At 48.0% G+C, this 24,473-nt stretch overlaps 1 protein-coding gene and 2 non-coding genes across 3 annotated transcripts; all 3 read left to right on the top strand.

Moving 5' to 3' along the window:
* The first annotated feature begins 1,476 nt into the window (after window positions 1-1,476).
* On the top strand, window positions 1,477-14,612 carry LOC142791295 (uncharacterized). Its single transcript, XM_075885464.1, has 3 exons — window positions 1,477-5,800; window positions 6,272-6,619; window positions 13,899-14,612. The coding sequence occupies exons 1-3, from the start codon at window positions 1,562-1,564 to the stop codon at window positions 14,217-14,219; spliced, it is 4,908 nt and encodes a 1,635-aa protein (XP_075741579.1). The 5' UTR covers window positions 1,477-1,561; the 3' UTR covers window positions 14,220-14,612.
* A 1,327-nt stretch (window positions 14,613-15,939) lies between these two features.
* On the top strand, window positions 15,940-16,012 carry TRNAK-CUU (transfer RNA lysine (anticodon CUU)). The gene has a single exon. It is a non-coding gene; the product is annotated as a tRNA-Lys (tRNA).
* A 7,477-nt stretch (window positions 16,013-23,489) lies between these two features.
* Window positions 23,490-23,573, top strand: TRNAL-CAG (transfer RNA leucine (anticodon CAG)). The gene has a single exon. It is a non-coding gene; the product is annotated as a tRNA-Leu (tRNA).
* The last annotated feature ends 900 nt before the right edge of the window (window positions 23,574-24,473 follow it).

The raw sequence follows: 24,473 nt of genomic DNA on the forward strand, positions 1-24,473 counted from the left end.
TCACTCGGAGATCATGCTCTTTTATTTTTCTGCACGCCGCGCATACGCTGAGATGTACCCACTCGCAGATGATCGCGTCAAATGCACTTTTACCTTGACTAAAATGTCAGATAGTGAAGGTCCATAAACAACCAGTTACTGCAACCGGCCTACAACGAATACCAGTGTTTTCGCAAACAGGACGCATCGCGTCATTCACACTGCATACACCATGCACCATATTCCCAGTTTCACCGTCCGTAAAGGTGAACCAATATTGTCGATGCCTTTCAACGCACACTACACGCCACAGTGAACACTGCACATTTTCGAAGACGATGCCGCTGTTCATTGCACTGGCCGCCAAGTGTGTTCCCTTACCTGAGATAAACAGCCAACCAGCGTGGCAAATATTTCATCACTCACTTACCACACACCTATCACATACCACATACCACAGCTAATGTTGCCATTGTGCGATGATGATTAAGCTTTAAAAAAATTTGCCCCAAGCATCAAGTGACTGCACCCCACTCAGCCACCAGCGGGAGTGTTTTGCCAACCACCACCTTGCACGTGCACCGGTGACGTCACACTGTGACGTACCACGGTAGAGGTCTATTCAAATGAGTGCGCGCGTGCCGCTCCTCTAATCCGGCTGTGGAGAAGGCTACGTACTACTACGACGCTCTACTACTCCTACATACATCGAGGGAGGACTGCCCATGGCATAAGAAGCTTCGCCCCAAAAAAGTGAACAGTGAAAATCGCTTTTACCTAGTCATTAAACAAACAGGCCACAGATTGAGCGTGGGAGGCGTCTCGGGCGCTGCGGGGCTCTAATTGTCGCGAAGAGGCCTTTGCCACGTGGTCGTGTGATACGTAACCTTTGTGGTAGACTATACGGGCGTTTTCAGTTCTATATTCCAGAACCGCTATCTGATAAATTATATTGCAGCGAGGTACTCAGGATTAACTTTATCCATCCATGGTTGCGTAACGTACATCTTGGTTACGTAATTTACATGCATTGATTAGGTCAGAAACATGACTAGCCATATAATTAACTTTGAGAAATTGAGAAATAGATTGTCTCATCAATATATGATATAGAGGTTTAACGTGCCAACACCATAACGATGAGACCCGCCGCAGTGGAGGATACGGAAATTTAGACCGTTTGGTGTTCTGTAACGTGTGTTTGCTTCACTCACTATAAGGGCATCCAGCATTTTGCCGCAATTGAAATGCCGGAATGGAACCCACGACTTTCCGGTACGTCAGTAGCTAAGTACTGTAACCGCTACACCATTGCGGCGGACTATGGATAGTGATGTCGACACAAATATAGCTTAAGTGATCAATGCATTCAATCACATTCTAGGCTCCACAATTTCGCATTTTCTTTTAGGTATCTTGTGAATGAAGGGTTGGACGCGGAAGACGGGCGAGTTTTGTTATGTTTATATGTCTTCATTTTTTCTAGGTTACGTCGAAGTGCGCTGGCTATGAGAGGCCGACTTGTGTAAAGACACAGGAACTGCATCCAAGACAACAAAGTCAACGCTTGCCAACGCAGAGCATGGTAGATAAAGCAACGAACACGATTCTTGGCGAAACTGTGCCGAAGACAACTAAACACAGCCCTGTGTCGTCATCTGTGCGTCGTTCTGCATCCCGAGAACACATAGCGATCATTGATCAAGACAACTCTTCACAAGATACCAGCGAAGAAACTCCGAATGAAGAAACGTTTTTTTATCGCCATGATGTCACAGGAGCGGGAGAAACAGCTGAACCGCGAATACTTGGTGAAGGCGCCGAACTTAAACATCGAAAGAAGAATCACCATCGCTCAAAGACGGTGATGAAAGATTTCATATTCAGCATTAGACCAAGACTGGTGACTGGTGGAGGTCTAATGACTGTGCTTTTTGGTAAGCCCTATTACGGAGGCGCGGTGGCAGATGCGATGATGTATTCGGCAACTAATTTCTCCTACGATGGCGCAAAGTCCGCAGAGCAGCCCGCCATTTCGGAACCCAGGCTCACGAACCTTCCGCACCAGGAAGTCAGCGTTGACCCGTTTTCGGCTTCTATTCCATGTTCTACTGAAAACCTAATTTGCCTGCCTCCAATGACCGAGACTCACGCAAAACGTGCCCCTGCAGATGATTGCAATCAAATGTTGAATGCCAAATTTGCTGTCGTAGGCTCAGCTACACAAAACTATCAGCTTCGTCGAGAATCTTCAGGCACTATGAACGAAGTTGGTCGTCCACGTTCACTTCAATGTCGAAAATCGGCGAACACACTTCCTACGGCGTTAGGCTCCGGTAGCAACACGTACACTATTACCGAAGCAACGCATCCAGACTACAGTGTTCGGGACACCATTAATCCAGAAAATGAGCAGATTCGATCTCTGCTCTTACAAGCTGGTGAGGTAAATGAAAATGAATACAGGATTTCCCCGTTATTCGCTTCTGAAAAAGACAGTGTCGTATTAGCCGAGGGGTGTGCTTTAAAAAAGGAAGGTAAAGATGAGAAGTCTGGCACATTTTGCTCATCAGATAGCAATCATAAAAATCTGTTTCACGTCCGACCCTCGTTTCGAAGGAACTTGGAACCATCCATCCAAAAAGACACTGGTTTCAAAGAAAATATTACCTTTGCTGGCGTTTTCCTAGATGTCAAAGAAAGTGATGTTCAGAGGGAGAGGAGTGCAAAAGCGTTCTCGTCCTTGCCTTCACTAGAAGTACACACAGCTAATCGTACATACGGGCGTTGCAGTCCTGCTGGCGCTATTTCGCAAAGCATTGTTCCTGAAAATATGTTGCCACCCTCCAGCAGTAATCGGATGAACAGGCAAGTGATGCCAACGCAAGTATTCAACTACGACGCAGGACCAGTATTGTACACGGAGGAGAAGCCTGTCGACAACATGTCGCCTCTGTTCACCCGTGAGAACGCCTACAAAAGGCGGACATCACTAACTGCTATTAGTCACACCGTTATGTATCAAACGTACCTTTCGAAACAGGCACCACAACTCCAAACTGAAAGGCGTTATCTTTCCAGTGCGGCGGTTGACTTGAATCGGGAGGCTGTGCTTCGGGAACTGCCGACACACGGGCGTTCGCAAGACAGCGCAATGATGTCGCTGGCGCGCGAGCACGAAATGCAGGTCAAACACTCTTCCTCACATGCAACAAGTGGCGTTGAACTCATCACCTCGTGCCATCCTTCGCATTCTATGGAGCGCCCGCATGAAGCATGTAATGTTGCACGCAAGTGGACAAGAGCAGTCACCAGAGGATGCAGGATTATGCTGGACGGAGTAGCTAATAGATTTAACGACAATTTACGCGTTATTGAGAGTTTTGACAGTAGTCTTAAGTCAGCTGTTCCTGCATTCTCACCAGTGTGTGTGTCTAAGAGCGCGGCATTTTGTGACGCGAACGTATGCGAGCAGGTTGCACAAGGTATAACGGGGCGCCCGATACCACACCCGCGTGCGATCAACGTTTCGGACCGTGAAGTGAAAAAGAAGAAACTGATACTGGATAGGGCTCCACACGCTCGAAAGCTATCTGCAGGAAGCACAAAAGGAGAGCCTTCCGACTTCAGGGAACTGGACAGTAAAAGCATCGTTGCAGACAAGGTTTGTGGGAAGCAGGGAAGAACTCAGCATAGAACGCAAGCCGTCGTCGATGTACGTAATGGGGTTGATATTTCGGATGAAAATTGTTCTTTTGATTTGCGAAAAGCTCTGACCAGTAATACGAATATCCAGGCAACGTCCTGTGTTCATGGTAGCGGGGACACCGCAGTAGCTGGTAAAATTAGTATTTCTTCAAAGGCCCTCAAGATGAACGTTGATAGCAATGGCTTACCAGATATTTCGATCTCATTAACAGCAAATGTAAAACATCCAGCTGAACGGAAAGAAGTGTCTAATTTTGAAAACGACTGTAATGCATCCGTTGAGGTTAAAGCGAAAAACTGGGAAATGATCCTAGAAGCGAATGTAGCACCGGATCACTTGACAATTGGTAAATGTGAGTATTCGGGCAACGAAAATGTCAAGACAGTGGATCACTGTGGACTGTTGGGCAATGAGGAAGTCTACACGAACGCAGGGGTCACGCCCAACGTAGAAATTTCCGCATCACTTCGCGAGTCATCGAGAATTTCCCGAAAAAGTGATAGATTGCTCCATACCAAAATAGCAGTGGCTACGGTCGCATCGCTGACCTGCCTAGTTTGGATCGCAGAAGTCTACCCTACGAGCAGACAGGAGGTCCCAGACATTTTGCAAATACATTTTAGGAACATGACGGAACCATCGTACGGTGGTGTGACCTTCGAAACTTTATGGTACACGACAGGGAGTAAAATCACTACGACAACAACTCTCAAGCCTTTGACAAGATCGTACTTGTGTTCCTCCGATTTCTGTTTGCAGGAGGCCGCTTACATCAATGGCGCGATAAACGAGGATGCCTCACCATGCGACAACTTTTATCAGCATGTGTGTAGCAAGTGGGAAAGCAAAATATCCTTGTCCGCCATGGCACTCGGAGTCTCGGCTTCTGTGGATACAGTAGTTGATGAATATATGTCTTCTATGCTCACAGACTACATACTGCTAAAGAAAAATGAAGAAACACGTTTGCCTAGATTTCTGTATAAGACGTGCATGTCTACCCATCAGCACTCTTCGGCTTTTATAAGGTCTCAAGTTTTTTCAGCGTTACCTATGAGGACGTGGCCATTTATTGGCTCTATGGGTTCGGTCGAAGTCTGGAGGACCGCCGGCATAATCGCGCGTAAATACGGCGTTACAGCACTTTTAAGGGTTGTAGTTGGCACTGAAAGAACCACAAATCTGAGCATCGTGGAGTTGGAACTGCCTCGCTCGCTTTTCTTCAGCGGTGACGAGTCGCGTCCAGGAGTCAAGCGCATGTTCGTTGAAGCAATTCGGGAAGTAGCTATGGAGTTTAACCAAACAAGCATGGCTGCCAACTTGACGACACAGATCATGGAAATATTCAAAGGTCTCTCGAAGGTCACCGACAAGCCAGTCACCTCCCGGACTTGTCGGGCGAGAAAACTGAAGCACATTGACTACAGCGTACGTGCATTCGTCACTGCTGTGTTCAACGGAGACATCAATCCGAACACTACCGTGATTGTAAGGAACTCCGACGCGATTCTCGGAGGGCTGGTCCGATTCACGCACAACTTAGACGTGCAGCATTTCCTTAACTATCTTGGCTTCCGTTTGCTCGTCAGGCTAGCCCTGCTTCTACCAGAACACCTCGTGAACATGAGACACCTGTTCAGTGTCGAATTCACTGGACGAGTGGTGCGGGAGGACTTGAAGTGGCTCCTCTGTATGCGTCTTGCAGAAGCCGTGGCGCCACCCTGCCTGGAAAACGTGCAGGCGACTGTGTTTAAGAAAATGAAAACGCTTACCCTTGCGAGACGCTTCTGGCTGCTTCAAATGGAAGATTTTTTTCCCAGAAACTTGCGCCACCTTGCGTGGATTTCGGAGAAGACTCTAAGTTTCATGGAGAAGAAGTTGAACCACTACAAGTTTGTTCACGTTTCTTTCAAGAAAACTCCGAGAAATGACCGTGCCTGCAAGAGTTTGCGTGATTTGCTGGCTTCGAGAAGGCGATTGAAAAAGTCCCAACTCGTGCCAGCCTTATTGGCAACGTGGGAAACCTACCAGGCCATGTACCTGAAGCAAACAATGCAAGAAATATCACCAAGGGATCAAGGGATGCTGTGCGAATCGAACCCCAGGTCAGTAAACTAACCTTGCCGAGTCATGGCTGAAAAAAAAAGACAAAACAAAAGCTGTAACTCAGTAACGGCTTCCCTTAACTCATATTTGTTGACGTACAGATATTATTTATTTGTTTATTTGAGCTATGAGGGTAGAATAAAGTGCAGCAATTGCGCTTCGTCAAGCAGCTGCATGACAACGTAAAGAAACTGAATGAAGAATAATGCTGAACGACGAGCTAACAATTTTGACGGTTAGCGTTATGCGATCAGGCAATTTATAACAAATTCCTGCACAGATGAGGTGTGCGCGGCTCATTTTGGCATTTGCCGACTGTCCAAACTGTGCATACGTCGCAACAATTGATGAAAAAAAATGCTTCGACACTTAATGAGTTGAGATGGTCACACACACGATGAGGCCGAAAAAAGTCACCGGCCGGGTGATACATAATACTACACGGTTTCGCACTGCAGGTTGATAAAATCTCTACAGACGGTCTTCGTGCCTCCTGGTCTCGTGAACGTTTCTGTGCCCGAGAACAGCACGATGCTCGCATTTCACTTGTCCCGGGTGGCCACTCGCCTCTTCCGCGCACTGGTTCCCCTAGTCAGCGTGGAAGATGGTCAGTGTGACGGGCCTTCGGCGATGACGCCGCAGTCTCAGCGATCACTAGCTAGGCTGCGCAAGTGCCTGGCGAAGGATGCACAGTCGCTGCCGTCACAGCTCCAGCCGCGAGCTTCGGAAGTGCTGTGGGACGGTGAAGGACAGGAAGGCGAAGAAACAGGGTTCGCCATACTGGCACAGACAGCCGCCCTAGGACTCGCCTTCGCAGCTTTCAAGGTGCGCGAGTACTTTAGCGGACCTCCTCAATAATGACGATGAGGGCGTAACGTTGTCTTGTGGTCACGGTTTTAACTCTTTGTAAACTAATACTTTTATTTTAACGTATTTCCAAAATTAAAAAAAAATACAGCTTGGATATAGGGAGGCTGTGATTAATTTACAGTCCGTGTTTTAGTGACGAACACGATAAGCCCAGTACAGAGATTATGGAACAGTGGAGGTAATAAGTGTTCAGTGTCTTGCATGTGTGATATTGCCACGTTCCATTTCCCAAGTTTTTGTTATCGTCCCAAAACACCACACGATTCTCAGCGCAAACCGCGCCTGCAGTTTTCTAGAGGGTTCCGGACTGTAGTAGATCATTTCGATAAGATCACGCCCACTGTGCGAATGGTACAGATTGTTCTGGAACGCACGCCGCCGCCAGCGATAGCACTAGAACATTCGACGGCGGGAGTATAAATGCCGACGCGCTTCGCCGCTTGTCAGTTGTTGATCGAAGGCCGACGCTCCGTTCGCCGCTATCAGTTTGAGACTGCTATCTGTGCGAGACTGCTGCTGTAATTGGACTTTCTGTTTACCGGGCACAGGTTCGCCCAAATAAACAGTTAAATTATAACAAGAAGTCTCCTGTCTTCGGCCACGTCACGACCCCGTGACATCTGGTGGAGGTGCTGCTTCGTTCATGTACCGGACGCCCCCGTCAAGCCGTGAACCCAGCCCACGTCGCGGAGAAGACACCAACGCCAACCAGGAGCAGCGAACAAGCCGCCGACAGCAAGGGCTACCACCGGAGTACGGGCTTCTACACGACAAGCCGCGGAAGACCAAAGCCATGACCGCGACTGCAGCGACAATGACAACCGCAGCTTCCCAGCCCACGATGGTCATGCATCAACCCCGGGAACCACCAATTTTCCATGGGTCATCGTTCGAAGACCCGGAAACCTGGCTAGAAACATACGACCGTGTGGCCGCCCTCAACCACTGGGACAATGAAGAAAAGCTCCGTCGTGTGTACTTCTACCTGGAAGACACCGCAAGGACCTGGCTAGAGAATCGGGAGTCCACGCTCCGAACGTGGGATGTCTTCTGCGGCGCATTTCTTCAAACGTTCGCAAGCGTCGCTCGCAAAGAGAGGGCCGCTGCTCTACTCGAGACCCGGGTTCAGCTACCAAACGAAAAGGTTGGAATTTTCACAGAGGAGATGACCCGCCTATTCCGTCACGCTGACCCAGACATGCCTGAGGAAAAGAAAGTTCGTTTCCTCATGCGAGGGGTCAAACAGGAGCTCTTCGCGGGGCTGATAAGAAACCCACCGAAAACCGTCCAAGAATTCGTAGCCGAAGCGACCACTATTGAAAAGACCCTGGACATGCGCACCAGACAGTATAATCGTCGCCTGACTGCAGACTGCGCTGCTGCTCAAGTCAGTAACTACGGAGACCTGCGTGAAACGATCCGAGCGATCGTGCGGGAAGAGCTGCGCAAGCTGTTGCCTTCGGCGCAGCCTCAAGTGGATTCGATCGCCGACATTGTGCGAGAAGAAGTTCGGCAATCGCTTCAAATTCCCCACGCACCGCTGCCCGAGCCGGAAGCTATGAGCTACGCCGCTGCACTGCGCCACAACGCTCCTCCCCGTCCACGCCAAAACGCCGCCCCATCGCACTTCCGTCGACAGACGCCACCGCCGCCACCACCCCCACCGACGTCATACCGTTCGCCAGCGGCCCAGCGCAGTGCACCGAGGAAGACTGACGTCTGGCGCACCCCTGACCATCGCCCGCTCTGCTACCACTGCGGTGAGGCCGGACACACATACCGCCGTTGCCAGTACCGACAGATGGGACTGCGTGGCTTCGCCGTCAACGCACCGCGTCCACAGCCAGGAGAACGACCACGTGACATCGCCGACTACCTGACAGGAACTCGGTGGACACCACGAAGCCCTTCGCGTTCGCCATCGCCCAGCCGCCGCACGTCACCGCACCACCGACAGTACTCTGGCCCAACGCGGGGCCGGTCTCCTAGCCCGTATCCGGGAAACTAAGGGCAGCAACCGGTGGAGGTGCGGTTGCTGTGCGACGAACTACCGAAGATCCTCCTCCGACGACGACGACGCCGCGACGGAGCTTTCCGAACACAACGCCAAACAGGCAAAGCCCTGACGGCGAAGGCTCACTTACCGAAGGTGGCCTGACGACGCAACAGGGAAGCAGCGGAACAAGCCGACGCAGCCGTGACCCGACGCCACGCCCTAACTGTAATGCGAGACGGCGAATTAGCGACCTCGACGTTCTTATCGACGGCCACAGTGTGACCGCTCTCGTCGATACTGGAGCCGACTATTCTGTCATCAGTGGGTCGTTCGCCGCGAAGTTAAAGAAAGTTACGACAGCTTGGAAAGGCCCTGAAATCCGCACAGCCGGAGGTCATCTCGTAACGCCTTCAGGAATCTGCACAGCGAGAGTCACCATTAACGGCCGTATTTATCCTACAGACTTCGTAGTCCTACAGCGTTGCTCGAGAGATGTCATCCTTGGCATGGACTTCTTATGCCTCCATGGTGCTGTCATCAACCTAAAAACAAAGTCGATAACGTTATCCACAGAAGAAGCACTACCGCCGCGCACGCCGTCTGGACACCATGCCTTGAATGTGCTGGAAGAACAAGTCACCATTCCGCCTCGCTCAAGCGTCATTATTTCAGTCGGCGCTCCTGAATCACCTGACTTCGAAGGCGTCGTTGAAGGCAGTCAGCATCTGTTGGTCACCCGAAATATTTGCGTCGCAAGAGGAATTGCAGAGTTGCGGGGAGGCAAAGCAACGGTTTTGCTCACAAATTTCAGCAATGAGTACAAACATGTGAACAAAGGAACAACGGTCGCATACATCGAAGAAATTGTCGAAGCCACCAGCGCTTTCACCCTCGCCGATTCTGCGGAACCTGCTCAGAGGAACCAAGCCCCTCCCATAGCTTTCGACGTCAATCCCAGACTTCCGAACGATAAGCAAGAACAGCTCAAGGCCCTGCTCCTGCAATACGAAGATTGCTTTTCGTCGTCATCGAAAATTCGGCAGACCCCAATCACGAAACATCGCATCATAACCGAAGAAAATGCCAGACCACTCCGTCAGAGTCCGTACAGGGTTTCGACGCGAGAACGTGAGGCCATCAAGAGACAAGTTGATGAAATGCTGCGGGATGATATTATCCAGCCGTCCAAGAGCCCATGGGCATCCCCCGTGGTGTTAGTGAAAAAAAAGGATGGGACCCTACGTTTCTGCGTCGATTATCGCCGCCTGAACAAAATCACAAGAAAGGACGTGTATCCTCTCCCACGAATAGACGACGCACTTGATCGGCTCCATAACGCCAAGTACTTTTCGTCAATGGACCTCAAGACTGGCTATTGGCAAATCGAAGTCGACGAAAGAGACCGAGAGAAGACGGCGTTTATAACACCGGACGGCCTCTTCGAGTTTAAGGTGATGCCCTTCGGCCTTTGCTCAGCGCCTGCAACTTTTCAACGCGTTATGGATACAGTACTGGCAGGATTGAAGTGGCAGACTTGCCTTGTGTACTTGGACGACGTCGTCGTGTTTTCCTCGAGTTTCGACGAGCATCTTCGGCGCCTTGAAGCTGTACTTCAAGCCATCAAGACTTCCGGACTCACACTGAAGCCAGAAAAGTGCAGATTCGCGTATGAGGAGCTCTTGTTTCTGGGGCACGTTATCAGCAAGTCTGGAGTTCGTCCTGATCCACGGAAAACAGCCGCCATCGCCGAATTCCCGCCGCCCACTGACAAGAAAGCCGTGCGCCGATTTCTGGGCCTGTGCGCCTATTATAGGCGGTTCGTGAAAAACTTCGCCCGCATCGCCGATCCTCTCACTAACCTTACCAAGGCCGACGTGGAGTTCAAGTGGGAAACGCCACAGGAACACGCTTTCCAGGAGCTTAAACATCGCCTCCAGACGCCTCCGTTACTTGCCCATTTCGACGAATTCGCCGAGACAGAAATACATACTGACGCAAGCAGCGTAGGTCTTGGCGCCGTTCTTGTGCAGAGGGCTGACGGACTTGAAAGGGTTATTAGTTACGCCAGCCGATCGCTATCCAAAGCAGAAGCAAATTATTCCACAACAGAAAAGGAGTGCCTCGCCATCATCTGGGCTACGTCGAAATTTCGCCCATACCTCTATGGCAGGCCCTTCAAAGTTGTGAGCGACCACCACGCCTTGTGTTGGCTAGCCACTTTGAAGGACCCTTCAGGTCGCCTCGCACGATGGAGCCTGAGACTTCAAGAATATGACATTACTGTCATTTACAAGTCCGGCAAAAAACACTCCGACGCCGACTGTCTCTCTCGTGCGCCTGTCGACCAACCACCACCCGACGACCCGGATGACGACTACTTCTTGGGAACGATAACTACCGACGACTTCGCTGAACAACAGCGGGCCGACCCGGAACTTAAGGCCCTAATAGAATACCTCGAAGGCAGGACCGCCGAAGTCCCGAAGGTATTCAAGCGCGCACTTGCGTGGTTTTTTCTACGAAACGGTCTTCTACAAAAGAAAAACTTTTCACCGCTTCGGGCTAAGTATCTCCTTGTGGTGCCTTCAGCTCTGCGACCAGAACTTCTGCAGGCCCTGCACGACGATCCGACGGCAGGGCACCTCGGTGTTTCTCGCACGCTCGCGAGGATACAAGAAAGGTACTACTGGCCGCGTCTTACAACCGACGTCACTCGTTATGTGAGGACATGCCGGGACTGTCAGCGACGCAAGACACCGCCGACAAGGCCAGCGGGACTTCTGCAGCCAATTGATCCACCTTGCCGACCTTTCCAGCAGATTGGTATGGACCTATTGGGGCCGTTCCCGACGTCGGCTTTCGGAAACAAGTGGATCGTGGTAGCCACCGACTACCTCACCCGCTACGCCGAGACAAAAGCCCTGCCAAAAGGCAGTGCATCCGAGGTAGCTAAGTTCTTCGTCGAAAATATCGTCCTACGTCACGGCGCCCCGGAGGTCCTTATCACCGACAGAGGAACGGCATTCACTGCCGACTTAACTCAAGCGATCTTGGCATACAGCCAAACAAACCACCGCCGGACGACAGCGTACCACCCACAGACCAACGGCCTCACCGAGCGGCTTAACAAGACGATCGCCGACATGCTGTCAATGTACGTCGATGTCGAACACAAGACGTGGGATGCCATTCTTCCGTATGTGACCTTCGCATACAACACGGCGGTGCAGGAGACGACGCAGATATCTCCATACAAATTGGTCTACGGAAGGAGCCCGGCAACGACGCTCGATGCCATGTTACCCAACGTCACCGACGAAGAAAACCTCGATGTGAGCGAGTACCTTCATCGCGCCGAAGAAGCCCGACAACTTGCGCGGCTCCGTATCAAGAATCAACAGACGACCGACAGCCACCGTTACAACCTTCGACGACGCTTCGTGGAATACCAGCCCGGTGAACGTGTTTGGGTGTGGACGCCGATACGCCGACGTGGACTAAGTGAAAAGCTTCTGCGACGGTACTTCGGACCGTACAGGGTGGTTCGACGTCTCGGCCCACTTGATTACGAGGTTGTCCCCGACGGCATCACGAACTCTCAACGACGCCGATCGCGACCTGACGTCGTCCATGTCGCACGCCTCAAGCCGTTTCATGCGCGTTAACAAACTGGAACAGTGTTTTTTGTATTATTGTTGTATCGTAATTTATTCATTGTACTTTCTTGCATTATTATTGTACCTTCATCTTTAGTTAAAGCATCGAGACGATGCCTTTTTCAGAGGGGGGCAATGCCACGTTCCATTTCCCAAGTTTTTGTTATCGTCCCAAAACACCACACGATTCTCAGCGCAAACCGCGCCTGCAGTTTTCTAGAGGGTTCCGGACTGTAGTAGATCATTTCGATAAGATCACGCCCACTGTGCGAATGGTACAGATTGTTCTGGAACGCACGCCGCCGCCAGCGATAGCACTAGAACATTCGACGGCGGGAGTATAAATGCCGACGCGCTTCGCCGCTTGTCAGTTGTTGATCGAAGGCCGACGCTCCGTTCGCCGCTATCAGTTTGAGACTGCTATCTGTGCGAGACTGCTGCTGTAATTGGACTTTCTGTTTACCGGGCACAGGTTCGCCCAAATAAACAGTTAAATTATAACAAGAAGTCTCCTGTCTTCGGCCACGTCACGACCCCGTGACAATATAGATGTATTCATTAACAGCTTTTTTTTTTCGGAACAACACTGCTCAGGCTCCTAAAACGATTATTATCTAGAATAATATTCAACTTAGGTGAAAGAGCATTCGCGGAACTTCTAAAAACGTCGGCCTGTTTATAACGCACGATACTTTATGAGCTAGTACCGAAAAGAAGGACATCCTCATTTTGTTACCACTGATTTTCCATGAGGCAACACAAACAGCTTTTCTGAATCGCCCTTCCCTCGTTATGGTCGACGATACTTACTGTATACATACTATAGATGCTCGTTAATTTACATCATCGCTCACTCCACGCCACATATCAGGTGCATTTTTAGTGCCCCAATCATATACCTTAGCAGAAATCGGGAAGAAATCGTCATAGGCATGGTATGTGCGAGAAGCCAAGAAAAATTATGGCCATCAAGTGTGACAGACAGGAATTCCAAGAAACCGCAAACGGGGCTGCGGGTGCCAGAAAGGGGGGCACATCAGCGGGAAATTTACGGGATAATGTGGCTGCAGCAAACACCAGACCTGGGTAATTAGAGAAACATGCGAGAAGCTTTTACTTACATGCAGTAGGCACAGTCGGGCAGCTGGCATTGATGATGATGATCATGGTATGAGTCCAGAGGTATCCACGATAACCATGGAAGGCCAATGAGATTATATATCGCACTTCGTAAATGAAAAAAAAAAGCGACCGTGAATGTGGATTAGAGGTTTAATTTTCTCGCTCGGCAGCTCAGAAGTTTGTATCACCCATCACGGTCTATTACAGCAACGTACCAATGGTGCTAGAAGGGGTATTGTGCAGTTCAATAAAGCTTAGTTCCATGCAAACAATAAACGAAGCAGTGGCACGTGCTGTCACTATGAACAACTTCGTGCATAAAAGTCCACAGAATAAATGCATTGCTGCTTGAATGCGTCTGGATTTCAGATCACACGAGAACTCGGATCAGCCACTATAGCATAGAAGTTCGACTAATATTAAGCGTGACACATGATGTGGTTGTCTCTGCTGGTCGCAGGAGATGCTTCGAGTGGATCGCATCTGGCGATTTGACTTTCGGTTCGTTTCCCTCCCCAACGTTTCGGCCGAGCAGCTCTTCTTCCTGTATTACGCGCTCGACAACTGCGAGCTCAGCGACCGCACGCACCGCGCACACGAGTACAGCAGCTGGCGCCGGCTGCCGGCGGAGCAACGGGTCAACCTGCCCCTCCGCCAGATGGTGCACTTTGCAGAAGCCTTCGGATGTGCACCGGGAAAAAACGCTATGGCGCCTGCTAACCGCTGCGGAGTTCTGCGCTGGCCAGCACCCAGACCCGATGTCCGGGACTACAACTTATAGACACTGGATACCCACCACATCATCACAACTAGAGCGTTCAAAACGTGTAGTGACTCCACCTACTTTGCTTATTTGCGATAATGTACTCTGTTAACGATAAATAATATTTAACTTTATCACGGCAAATCACTAATTTGCCAAGGAATCGTGCCTTAATGAGTACAGAAAGGAGGCTTTCCGAATTCGTGGTGCTTGCATGCTGTGATGTGAGAAAAGCTTCGGTGATAACTGTGGCAAGGGTCATGGTAATTATTGTCACGGTAAGGCAGCAAAGCACACGCATAGCCCTGCTTGCCGATAATACTCTTAAACCGGTGTTTTGCGACCGGCTTTTACAGGCACTGGAGATCCGGGATGAATGTGTCGAGGCAGCAGAAAGGCGAACTTAAAAGAGAGTTTAATTACATTCTGTACATGGCGAGCTCCTCGAATTAGCTAGGTGGCTCAATATAAAGGGTTCGTTTTCCCAAGACGTGATCACGACTAAATGTGATCACGAGAGCGTTTTAAAAAGCGCCTTGAAGATGAGTTTCTGAAGTGTGGTGAAGGGAGAAAAAGGTAAACACACACAGAGAGATATATGTACGGAGAGAGAAAGATATACAAAAACATATATAAAATAGAGACAGTGAATGCAGTTTTGTATTGCATACTATAGCAATGGTCTGTGAAATCGAAGTGAAAGTAAAAAGGACGTGAATGATTAAAGAAGTCAATTTCTGAGGCTTGACATTATTATACTCAGGGACAACTTTATGTGGCGATGAAGGGAGTGCTACGAAACCAAAGTAGGTGGCCCACCGCGGTAGATTATAGTGCCACGAATGCGCCCATGTTTTCCACGTAAAAATAATAAAAAATAAAATCATTATTTTCTACTGGATGTTGTTTGTAGAGACGCTGCATGCACCGAGCAAATATTCATACCTGTTGTTGATTTCCGAAAAGTCGCTTCGCGTTTTTGCGCGTCTGACAGCATCGCACGTTTTAGGTGCACCTCACAGTCAGAATGGCGCCTTCGTCTTTAGGTAAGCGTGCGTCGCCGTCCAGCTATTCCGACGACTCGCCGAAGGAGATGCTCGGACTTCACTTAGAAGCAGTCGTATCAAGTTTTGTGCAGTAGGCTTACCTGAACTCAGCCGTCATTCGAAACGCGAGCCGAACCGTACTACTTCGCGGAGGCGTACACGAGCAGTAGCTCCGGCCCGGTAGCTTTCCCTTGATTGCCACAAAAAGTGGTCCCCGAGTATAGAGCGCAGCAGCCCTATTTTTTTTTTTCTTAGTATGTTAGTGAGCTGCGAAAGCGTGACTGGTCTGAAGTTTTTTTTTTCGTGAAGCACCTTATTTGGCCAGCGTGTGTTAAAACATAAATGTGGAAAAAGGACTACCAGTATGAATACGTTTCTCGAAACCTGACATCAAGCCTGTCGGCGAAGTGTAAACAGTTCACCTGTAGCTATAGTAATTCCTCGCAGCGGTGAGGCAGGTGTAGTGGTAGTGTTTAGAAGTTGAGAAAAGGCACCTAATTTCTGCAACCCGGTCGGGAGCACGGCGCGGTGCCTTCGCCTGTGCCGCCTTCCTTTGCGTGCACGCGACCAGTGCGTTTATGTGCATGCGGAGAGAGAGAGAGAGAGTGGAAACAGAAGCAACTATCTTCCTCTGAATTTTTTTTTCATGTTGCGACTCTTTTGACAGAATATTTCAACGATGACGCCTGATCGCCCGGCTAGCTCAGTCGGTAGAGCATGAGACTCTTAATCTCAGGGTCGTGGGTTCGAGCCCCACGTTGGGCGCAGTTTCTTTTTTCGTTTTGCAGCCAGGTACCTAATTGAAGAGTACGTCAGTAGCTTAAGTGAATTACTGTACAGCTTGTACTGTAAATTTATACGTAGGTTTCTTTTTATTTTATTTTTTGCCATGAATTTTACTTTAGTCGACTCTACGCGCTGACTGAAATAATCTTACAGAAACTATGATTGTCTCCTTTTAACAAGGCAAAGGGAAATCGTCAACTACTTTCTTGGCCATCTGTGTAGATTAGAGAGGAAACTCGAAAGTGATAAGAAGAGCACCCCCGTTGACCAGCAGCATAGCGATATTCTTTTTTTCGTGGAGCTCAATCATACTTCATCTATGTTCGTACGTGCATTTGTATGTCAGCGGGTGTTACAGACGTAAGTTGGAAAAATTACCCTGGGATGAGAAGGGTTAAAATTTGCAACAGTCCGATTCTCCCTGGCTACGCGAAGGCCCCGGACATTTTTTTTCGTTTGTCTGACGTGAAATAAGTTTCCTCGAAAAAAAAAGGGATGTTTTTGCACATCTATTGTGACACGGTGATAGACGCGCATACATGATCCGCAATAAAAAAAAAACAGCCTTGCGAGGTCAATTTCTGGTTTAAGTCTTTGCCTAAATAATAATACATTTCGCGTTTTACACGCGGAAGCCATGATTTGATTATGAGGCATGCGGTAATGAAGGGATCTGGATCTTTCGACCAACCTATGTTCGTTAACGTGCTGTGACGTCGCAGCACACACGGCCTTTATCACTGTGCTTGCCAGCCGCGGCTTCGCGTGGAGAACGAAGCCGCGAAGTTCTGGTGGGAAGCCGAGCACCATAAGGCAATCGTACCTCTGCGGCCGATTCCCCTGGCTTAAAGGATCGACTAGCGCAAACCAGTTAACCACCGGTATGGTCTAATCAACTCTTTTAGGGTAAAAGAGTTTGGAGTGGTGGCACAGTGTAGTGATTTGGGCTAGTTGACTCGTTTAGGCACAGTCCACTGCGATAGTACACTGGTTACGGTGCACGGTCTAACCATTTGGGCGAGTTGACGACTTGACGCAACTCATTTCTGTCACGGTATTTGGCATTCAAGCCAGCGGATAGTGCGAGTGTGCAATAAGGTCATGACAAGATAAAAAATATTCAAAAAATGCGATTTCTTAGCGATTCTCGCCACAGTTACAAAATTTCGATAAAACAACAATCAGTGACAAAATAATTTGTAATGATTAATAATAAAAAGAATGTTAGTGTTCTTCATTAGCGAATAATTGAGTTCGAGTAATTACCAATACACCCTGCTTGTTTCGCCCGGAAATTCGCAGAAGCCCACGAATACGCAACTCGTGATATGTAATCTAATCCTCAAGGTTTCCTGAAAACGCGCACTCCGCATAATCAGAGAGGAAGGTAACCAATATAAGCTAGTACCACCGAATCTCTTTACATATTGTTACGGGGAAGATTTATTCACCGAGAGCTGGTCTTGCTAATGGCTTAGAGAGCACAGAGTCAAGCAGGCCAACGGGAGAAGCTCGAGAGTTCAACCCACTACAACCACGTTGTCGTCTTCTTCATTTGGGTGCCAATTCAGCTGTGTCGGGGCGACAGTTCCATACACGTATCAATATTAAGCTCTTTATTCATACCGCTAAGAGGCCGGGAAAGTGGGAGCCTTACTGACGACTCATTAAAGGCTGAAACGCCAGGAAAATGCAACGATGATCGTTGGGCTCGTTGTGTCTCATTTGGTGCCTGTTGGACCTTCTCTGGTTTCGCGTACTTCTTCGGCTTACCACCCGTATCTCAAGAATATCTGTTAAAATTTTCTTGTTCTGTTAGAATGATTCTGGTTGCTATTGCGCCAGGAAAAGTGTGGCGTTGGAGCACGAATGGAGGACCTGTGACCTATAGGCTCTTGCTGCCTTCCCAGGCGTTGTCCTTGGTCAACTATAATTCAATCCCTTTGAGAGATTTCGTTAACCGTTGTCCAATCTCTGAAGTGCGCGGGGAGTCAACATGTTCTATCCAAGGAGGTTTAAAAAAAACCGCTCCTACTCAATCGCCGGACGCCAACCGCTCATCAGGTTCCAAGTAAGATGGCTGCCACAGCCCTCATCTTGCGGTGGCTACAGCTCCTCTCCTGGACAATCATTTCCACTCTAGCAGATTTTTTTCAAACATCCCTAGTTTTATGGTAGTGATCTTCTTTGTCATTTCCAGTCGAATTACCGTGCCTTATGGCGTTACAACAACAACAACAACAACAACAACAACAACAACAACAACAACAACAACAACAACAACAACAACAACAACAACAACAACAACAACAACAACAACAACAACAACAACAACAACAACAACAACAACAACAACAACAACAACAACAACAGTAATAATAATAATAATAATAATAATAATAATAATAATAATAATAATAATAATAATAATAATAATAATGACAATGATTATGATGATGATGACATACTCATAATAATAATAAAAAAGGAGGAAGAATAACCTTTATCGGGATCTTGCGACCAGTGTAGACACCGTTCCTGTTTCAACAAAAACTTGCTATATCCTTTGAACTGCGACCTACAAACTCTGCGGAGTCAGGCCTGCTAAAGGTGTTTCCTTGACTCAAAACGACGAACTCCTGTCTTGTCAGGATGGCCGAGCATTCTGCTTCTGGTCACCGACGCGTGCGGACGCAGGATGGCAGGCTCCTCAAGAGCTGTTACAGCGGCCGACGCTGGCCGCGGTTTCTCGTGCACATCGCTTCCCAAGGACTACCGTTTAATTCTGCCACCACTGCCCACAGGAGAAGGACTCAGACGCACGTTGGTTCTGCACTGCGACATCGCAGCGCGTCCGTACGGCATTAACGACTTCCGAAAGCCGCTCAAGGAACTAGGCATCATTCAAGAGGTAAGCGGCATAGGAGCGTATCAGATGTCGCACGTCTGGCTTCTTAACATGAAGACAGATGAAGCCAAGAAGATAGTTCTGGACGCTGGCCTACTCTCCGTGAAAGACCGGCCCTGCGTCGTCGTCGACCCAGAAAGGCAAGAGGTGCGTCTCAAGTTGCATTGGGTAGCCTTTGACGTCAACGCAGAGACTGTACGGCGTGCTTTCCGGGAGTACGGTGAAGTGAAAGAAGTTATCAGCGACAAGTGGAGAGACGAAGACTTCGAAGGAGTTGAGTCAACCACAAGATTCGTTCGGCTACTACTCAAAGAAGGCGTTACTACGGATCGCATACCCCACCAGATGCGTCTCGGAAGCGGCATGGCACTGGTGGTCGTGCCAGGAAGAGCACCGCTGTGCCTGCGTTGCCGGAACACGGGACACATTCGTCGCGACTGCAGGGTGCCCAGGTGCGCTGGTTGTCGCGCTTTTGGGCATGAGCAGGCGGACTGTACTCGTTCCTATGCCAGTGCAGCAAGTCGAGCAACAAATGCCGACCACAGTGAATTGCTCATGGATGAAGAGGAAGCAGAGAGGGCCGCGGCGTCGAAGGCAGGAGAGGAGGCGTCTCATGCAGTGGCGACCAGCGAGGAAAAGACGGAGACACCTAAGCAAGACGCAGGCACAGATGAAAATACGGTTGTGGGCACTCCAACGCCACGGCGTTCGACTCAAATGGAAACCCAGCACAAGGCTGAACCAGTCATCGGGTCCGACGCTACTTCGGACATGGATACAGTTGAAGCTACGCCAGTAAAGCGACGCCTGAATGAGGGAGACGCGGCGTCCCAGCAGCGTCTGACCCAGGAAGATCAAGGGCAGTGGCGAGTGGCTGGCTCCAAAAAGTCTCGGGGTGCTGGCCGCCTGCGTTCGTCGTCGCTTTCACGCGGCGGCGACGGGACGACGCCTTGAGCGTCGGCCGGACAGTTGTTTAGGTGTTGGTAAGGTAAGCGTCTTTCGCTCGGCTTTCTCTCATCACGATGGCGACGATTAGATTGGCGACGCTAAATGTACGTGGGCTTTCTGCCAAACGGCGGCAAAACCAGCTTTACCGCCTGATTATAGAACACGATCTGGACATCTTCGCTGTACAGGAAACTAAAGTAGAGAGTGAAGAGCACGCTGAGCGAATGGTGCAGCCTTTCACGAGACTGTTTGATGTGTGCGTTTGTCACGCGGTGGGTGCGTCTGCAGGTTGCCTCTTGTTAATTCGGCAGAGCCTGGATGCGAAAGTGGAGTCTGTAACTACCTGCGAGGCGGGTCGTTTTATTATATGTGATTTATCCCTACCAAAAGAAAAATGGAGAGTAATCTGTGTGTACGCACCCACTGTGATTCAAGAGCGAAAGGAGTTTTTCGAAAAACTTGATGTGTATTTGAAATGTGAACGTAAACTAATTTTGGCTGGGGATTTCAACTGCGTTTGTTCGAGTATAGATAAATCAAGTTCCAGGCCATACAGAGATTTAAGCACTGCCGTTCTAATTGATATGGTGGCGAAAGCTCAGCTAGAGGACGTGGGTGAATGTCTTTGCAGTGGAAAAGGGGTTATGTTTACCCACTTTCAGCGTTCAAGCCATGCTAGACTTGACAGAGTATATGTGTCTTCCGAAATCATTCCTTCGTGCCATGATTACAGAGTTACACCTGTTACGTTTAGTGATCATTGTTTGGTTTCATTCTCAATGGGTAAACATAAAAGGAATAACAAACATTTCTCTTGGGACCTCTGGAAATTTAATGTAAAGCTACTAAAGGATGAAGAGTTTAATCGGATTTTTCTAGAGGGCATAGAAGACTTAGCAAATAGAACACTTGAATCCTGGGGACATAAGTGGGAAATATTTAAACAGACCATTAAACTGAAAGCACTTGAGAGAGCCAGTATCCTGAGACATGCTGAAAAAGAACTTGAAGTGCGTTTGCGTGAAAACTTGCAACAGTTAGTAGCGAATGAATGTACTCAGGCCGGAACATTTTCAGAGGAGATAAACATAACTAAACAGAAGCTAGAGTTGATAGACCAAGAACGTTATCGTGGAGCATTGATTCGAGCTCGAGCAGAAAACTTGGTAGCGGGAGAAATGCCAACAAAACGAGCTCTTGGAGCTGAGAAGAGACATGCCTGTAAGAATGAAATAAGAGAAATAGAATATAAAGGAACAAGGTGCCATACGAAAGAAGCAATAGCCGGTGCTTTTTTCGAATATTACAAAGAGTTATTCACACCAACCAGTGTACACGCAGAACGTTTTAATAGCGATTTCATTTCATTAATGCCAAGACTTGATGACGAAAGAAAGAAAATTTTAGAATTGCCTATAACAGAGCGAGAAGTTGAAAAAGCAATTGATAAGTTAAACAATGGTAAGTCTCCAGGACCAGATGGCCTTAGTGCTGCAGTGTACAAGGAATTCAAACACGTAGTTTCACCTATTTTGAGGGAGGTATTTAACGAGGCTTTTAAGTGTAAACAACTTCCACCATCGTTTTTGTCAGCCCACACGGTCTTAATACCTAAAACAGAAGATCCCGCGAAGTTAAGAAGTGTTACTGCATATAGACCAATTAGCCTAACTAATGTTGACTATAAAATATTGATGAAAATATTGGCCAGAAGACTCCAGACAGTTATGACAAAACTGATTGGGCCCCACCAAACTTGTGGCATAAAGGGAAGGAAAATAATGACCAACATAAACATAGCACGATCAATCCTAGAAAGTTGTGACGTTATGCATCTCAATGTTGCCATGCTTCAAATTGACCTCGAAAAGGCATTTGATCGCGTGCCGCACGACGTGCTCCTTTCATTACTTGAGCACATTAACGTAGGGAGTTTGATTAGCGAAGGAGTGCGCATGGCTTACACTGGATGCACGACGAGATTGGTATTAAATAAAACTGCGGGTGAGCGTATACCTGTGCTGCGGTCAGTGAGACAGGGGTGTCCACTATCGCCCCTGCTTTTTGCTATTTTCATTGAACCTTTCTGCTTAAGTGTAATTAATAACCCTGCAATAAGCGGCTTTAAACTGCATGAAGCTGAGGTTAGCCTCCTCGCATACGCAGACGACATTGCAGTTTTCTGTACAAATTATGAGAGTATAATGCATGCTGTAAATGCCGTGAAAACTTTTTGCCAGGCGAGTGGTAGTGCCGTGAACTGGGATAAGTGCCTTGGCTTCTGGCATGGGGAATGGGACGTCACGCCAAGAGTATTTCTAAACATTAAATGGCAGGAAACACCAGTGAAGTATTTAGGAGTGCCGCTGGAGTTCTATCATGACAGTGAACCGTATTGGAAAAAAGAAACACAGGCATTGCGCAATGATGTAGAAAAATGGAAAGGTTGGGGTATTTCGATATTAGCACGGGCCACAACATGCAACTTGTTTCTGGTGAGCAAGCTGTGGTATGTAATGCAGGTTTTGAACTGCAGTAGAATAAGTGTACAGAAAATACACAGAGTATTTGCAATTTTCATATGGAGCTCTGTATGGGAAAGATCAAGCCGCACAAACCTTTTCAGAAAAGTTAGAGATGGTGGACTCGGATTAGTTCATTTGTACATAAGACAACTTGTCAATCGTTTCCTTTTTCTGCGTGATGTGGATGACCCCTTTTTGAGAACTGTTATACAACTAAGGTTATCTAGAGTGCTGCCGGGATTTCTCGTATCATCATCAAATATGCAAGGACCAATACAAGGGTATTTAAAAGAAGTTGTTTCGTCTTTCCGCTTTTTGTCAGTAAGATTTTCGTTAGAGTATCTGGCTGAAGTACCACGTAAAAAATTGTATAGAGACCTTGTCGATGTTTTACTGCCTGTTCCAATGTACCGTCAGCTATATTGTGCAGGCCCAGGACAGGATGTTCTGAAACGTGTTAAAAGAATGCTTGTAGCGCCAGGGGTCAAAACTTTTTTCTTTAAATTACATACTGGTACCTTACCAGTTAAAACGTGGTTGCAGGATAAGGGAATATTCGTGCCATGGAGCACAAATTGCCACTTGTGTAATAAACCGGAAACAATTGAACACGTGTTTATAGATTGCTGGAGCGGGGTTTTTTTCTGCGATATACTGCAAAGAACCTTGAAAAAAGAATTACCGTTAAGTCCACATGGCATCCGTTTTCTTTCGGTTAAAAACGAGGCAGGTGTACCTTATGATCTTATCATGCTTCTGGGCCTGCACAGTATATGGAAAACCCGATGTGCCTTTGAAAACGCGGATGTAGAAGTGCTAGCTGTGCGCCAATATTTTTGCAAATCTGTGTGCCATTTTCTTGAAATGCTGAAAAGCCAAGAGGATGTGCCAGACTGGATTGGGTGCATTGAGCGATTGTTACGAATGCCCAAGTATTGATTAATAGTCAGCCAAGAGCTGACGGTACTTCAATGAATTCTGTGGGTGTATTTTGTGACACACTTGAATATGGACCAATATGTAAATATGTAAAATGTGAACAGTCATGATTTGCAAGGCAATAAAGAAAAAAAAAGTCAGGATGGCCGAGCGGTCCAAGGCGCTGCGTTCAGGTCGCAGTCCGGTCTTCCGGGCGTGGGTTCGAATCCCACTTCTGACATAACTTTTTTTCTGCTCACCGTGTTGATTTTTTTTTCACTTCAACTGTTTTACTGCAGTGTTTCTTGAAAACGCGATTCACCTTTCATGACTCACGACGTAATAGCAGCTACAGAAACTCGGCTGAGAAAGGATGAAATGGTTACCATACCTGGCTATGAAATGGCATCTCAGCCACGTGCACATAACTCTCGCAGTGGAGGTGTCGCTTTTTTTTCGTAAAGGACGGACTCCGCATATCTGCACCGCTATCTGAATTCACATTCAGCCTCACAAATATAGAAGCACATTTTGTAAATATAGAAAGCTCTGTTGTTGGTGGTGTGGTGCATTGGCCACCGAACGCAGATGCTGCTTGTTTTTTCTTTGTGTTTGATAAACTTGAGGACATTCTGTTTATCCTGGCAAAGAATGGTCGTACTCGGGTTATTATCATTGGGGATATAAACATTGATGCCTGGAGTGCTTGTTACAAAGATTACGCCGACCTAGCATAATCATTTATATCCGCAATATAATCACTGTGCCTACTCGAGTGACAAGTGTGGCAGAAACCACGTTGGGCCATGTTTTCACAAGTATTCCTAATACTATAACTCAGGTGTTCTTAATGAGCCTGTCACTAATCACACGCCAATTGTTGCCACTGTGGATAGAGGACCCGTAATGGTTCATCAGAGAAACAAATTTTTTGTTGAATTAATTAATCAAAGGTTCGTAATTTTTTACGCTCTTTCGGATGGCTTGAGGTTTATCATAATGACGTACACCAGCAATTTACTAATCAATTAATGTTACTACGAAATCTGTACGAAGCTAAAAAAAGTTAACTGCAGACGCTCATATGTTACACCAATATGTCCTTGAACGAGCCAAGCTTAGTACCATATTCATCAAACAA

Source organism: Rhipicephalus microplus, chromosome 2 (genome assembly GCF_043290135.1).
Source record: "Rhipicephalus microplus isolate Deutch F79 chromosome 2, USDA_Rmic, whole genome shotgun sequence".
Taxonomy (NCBI): Eukaryota; Metazoa; Arthropoda; class Arachnida; order Ixodida; family Ixodidae; genus Rhipicephalus; species Rhipicephalus microplus.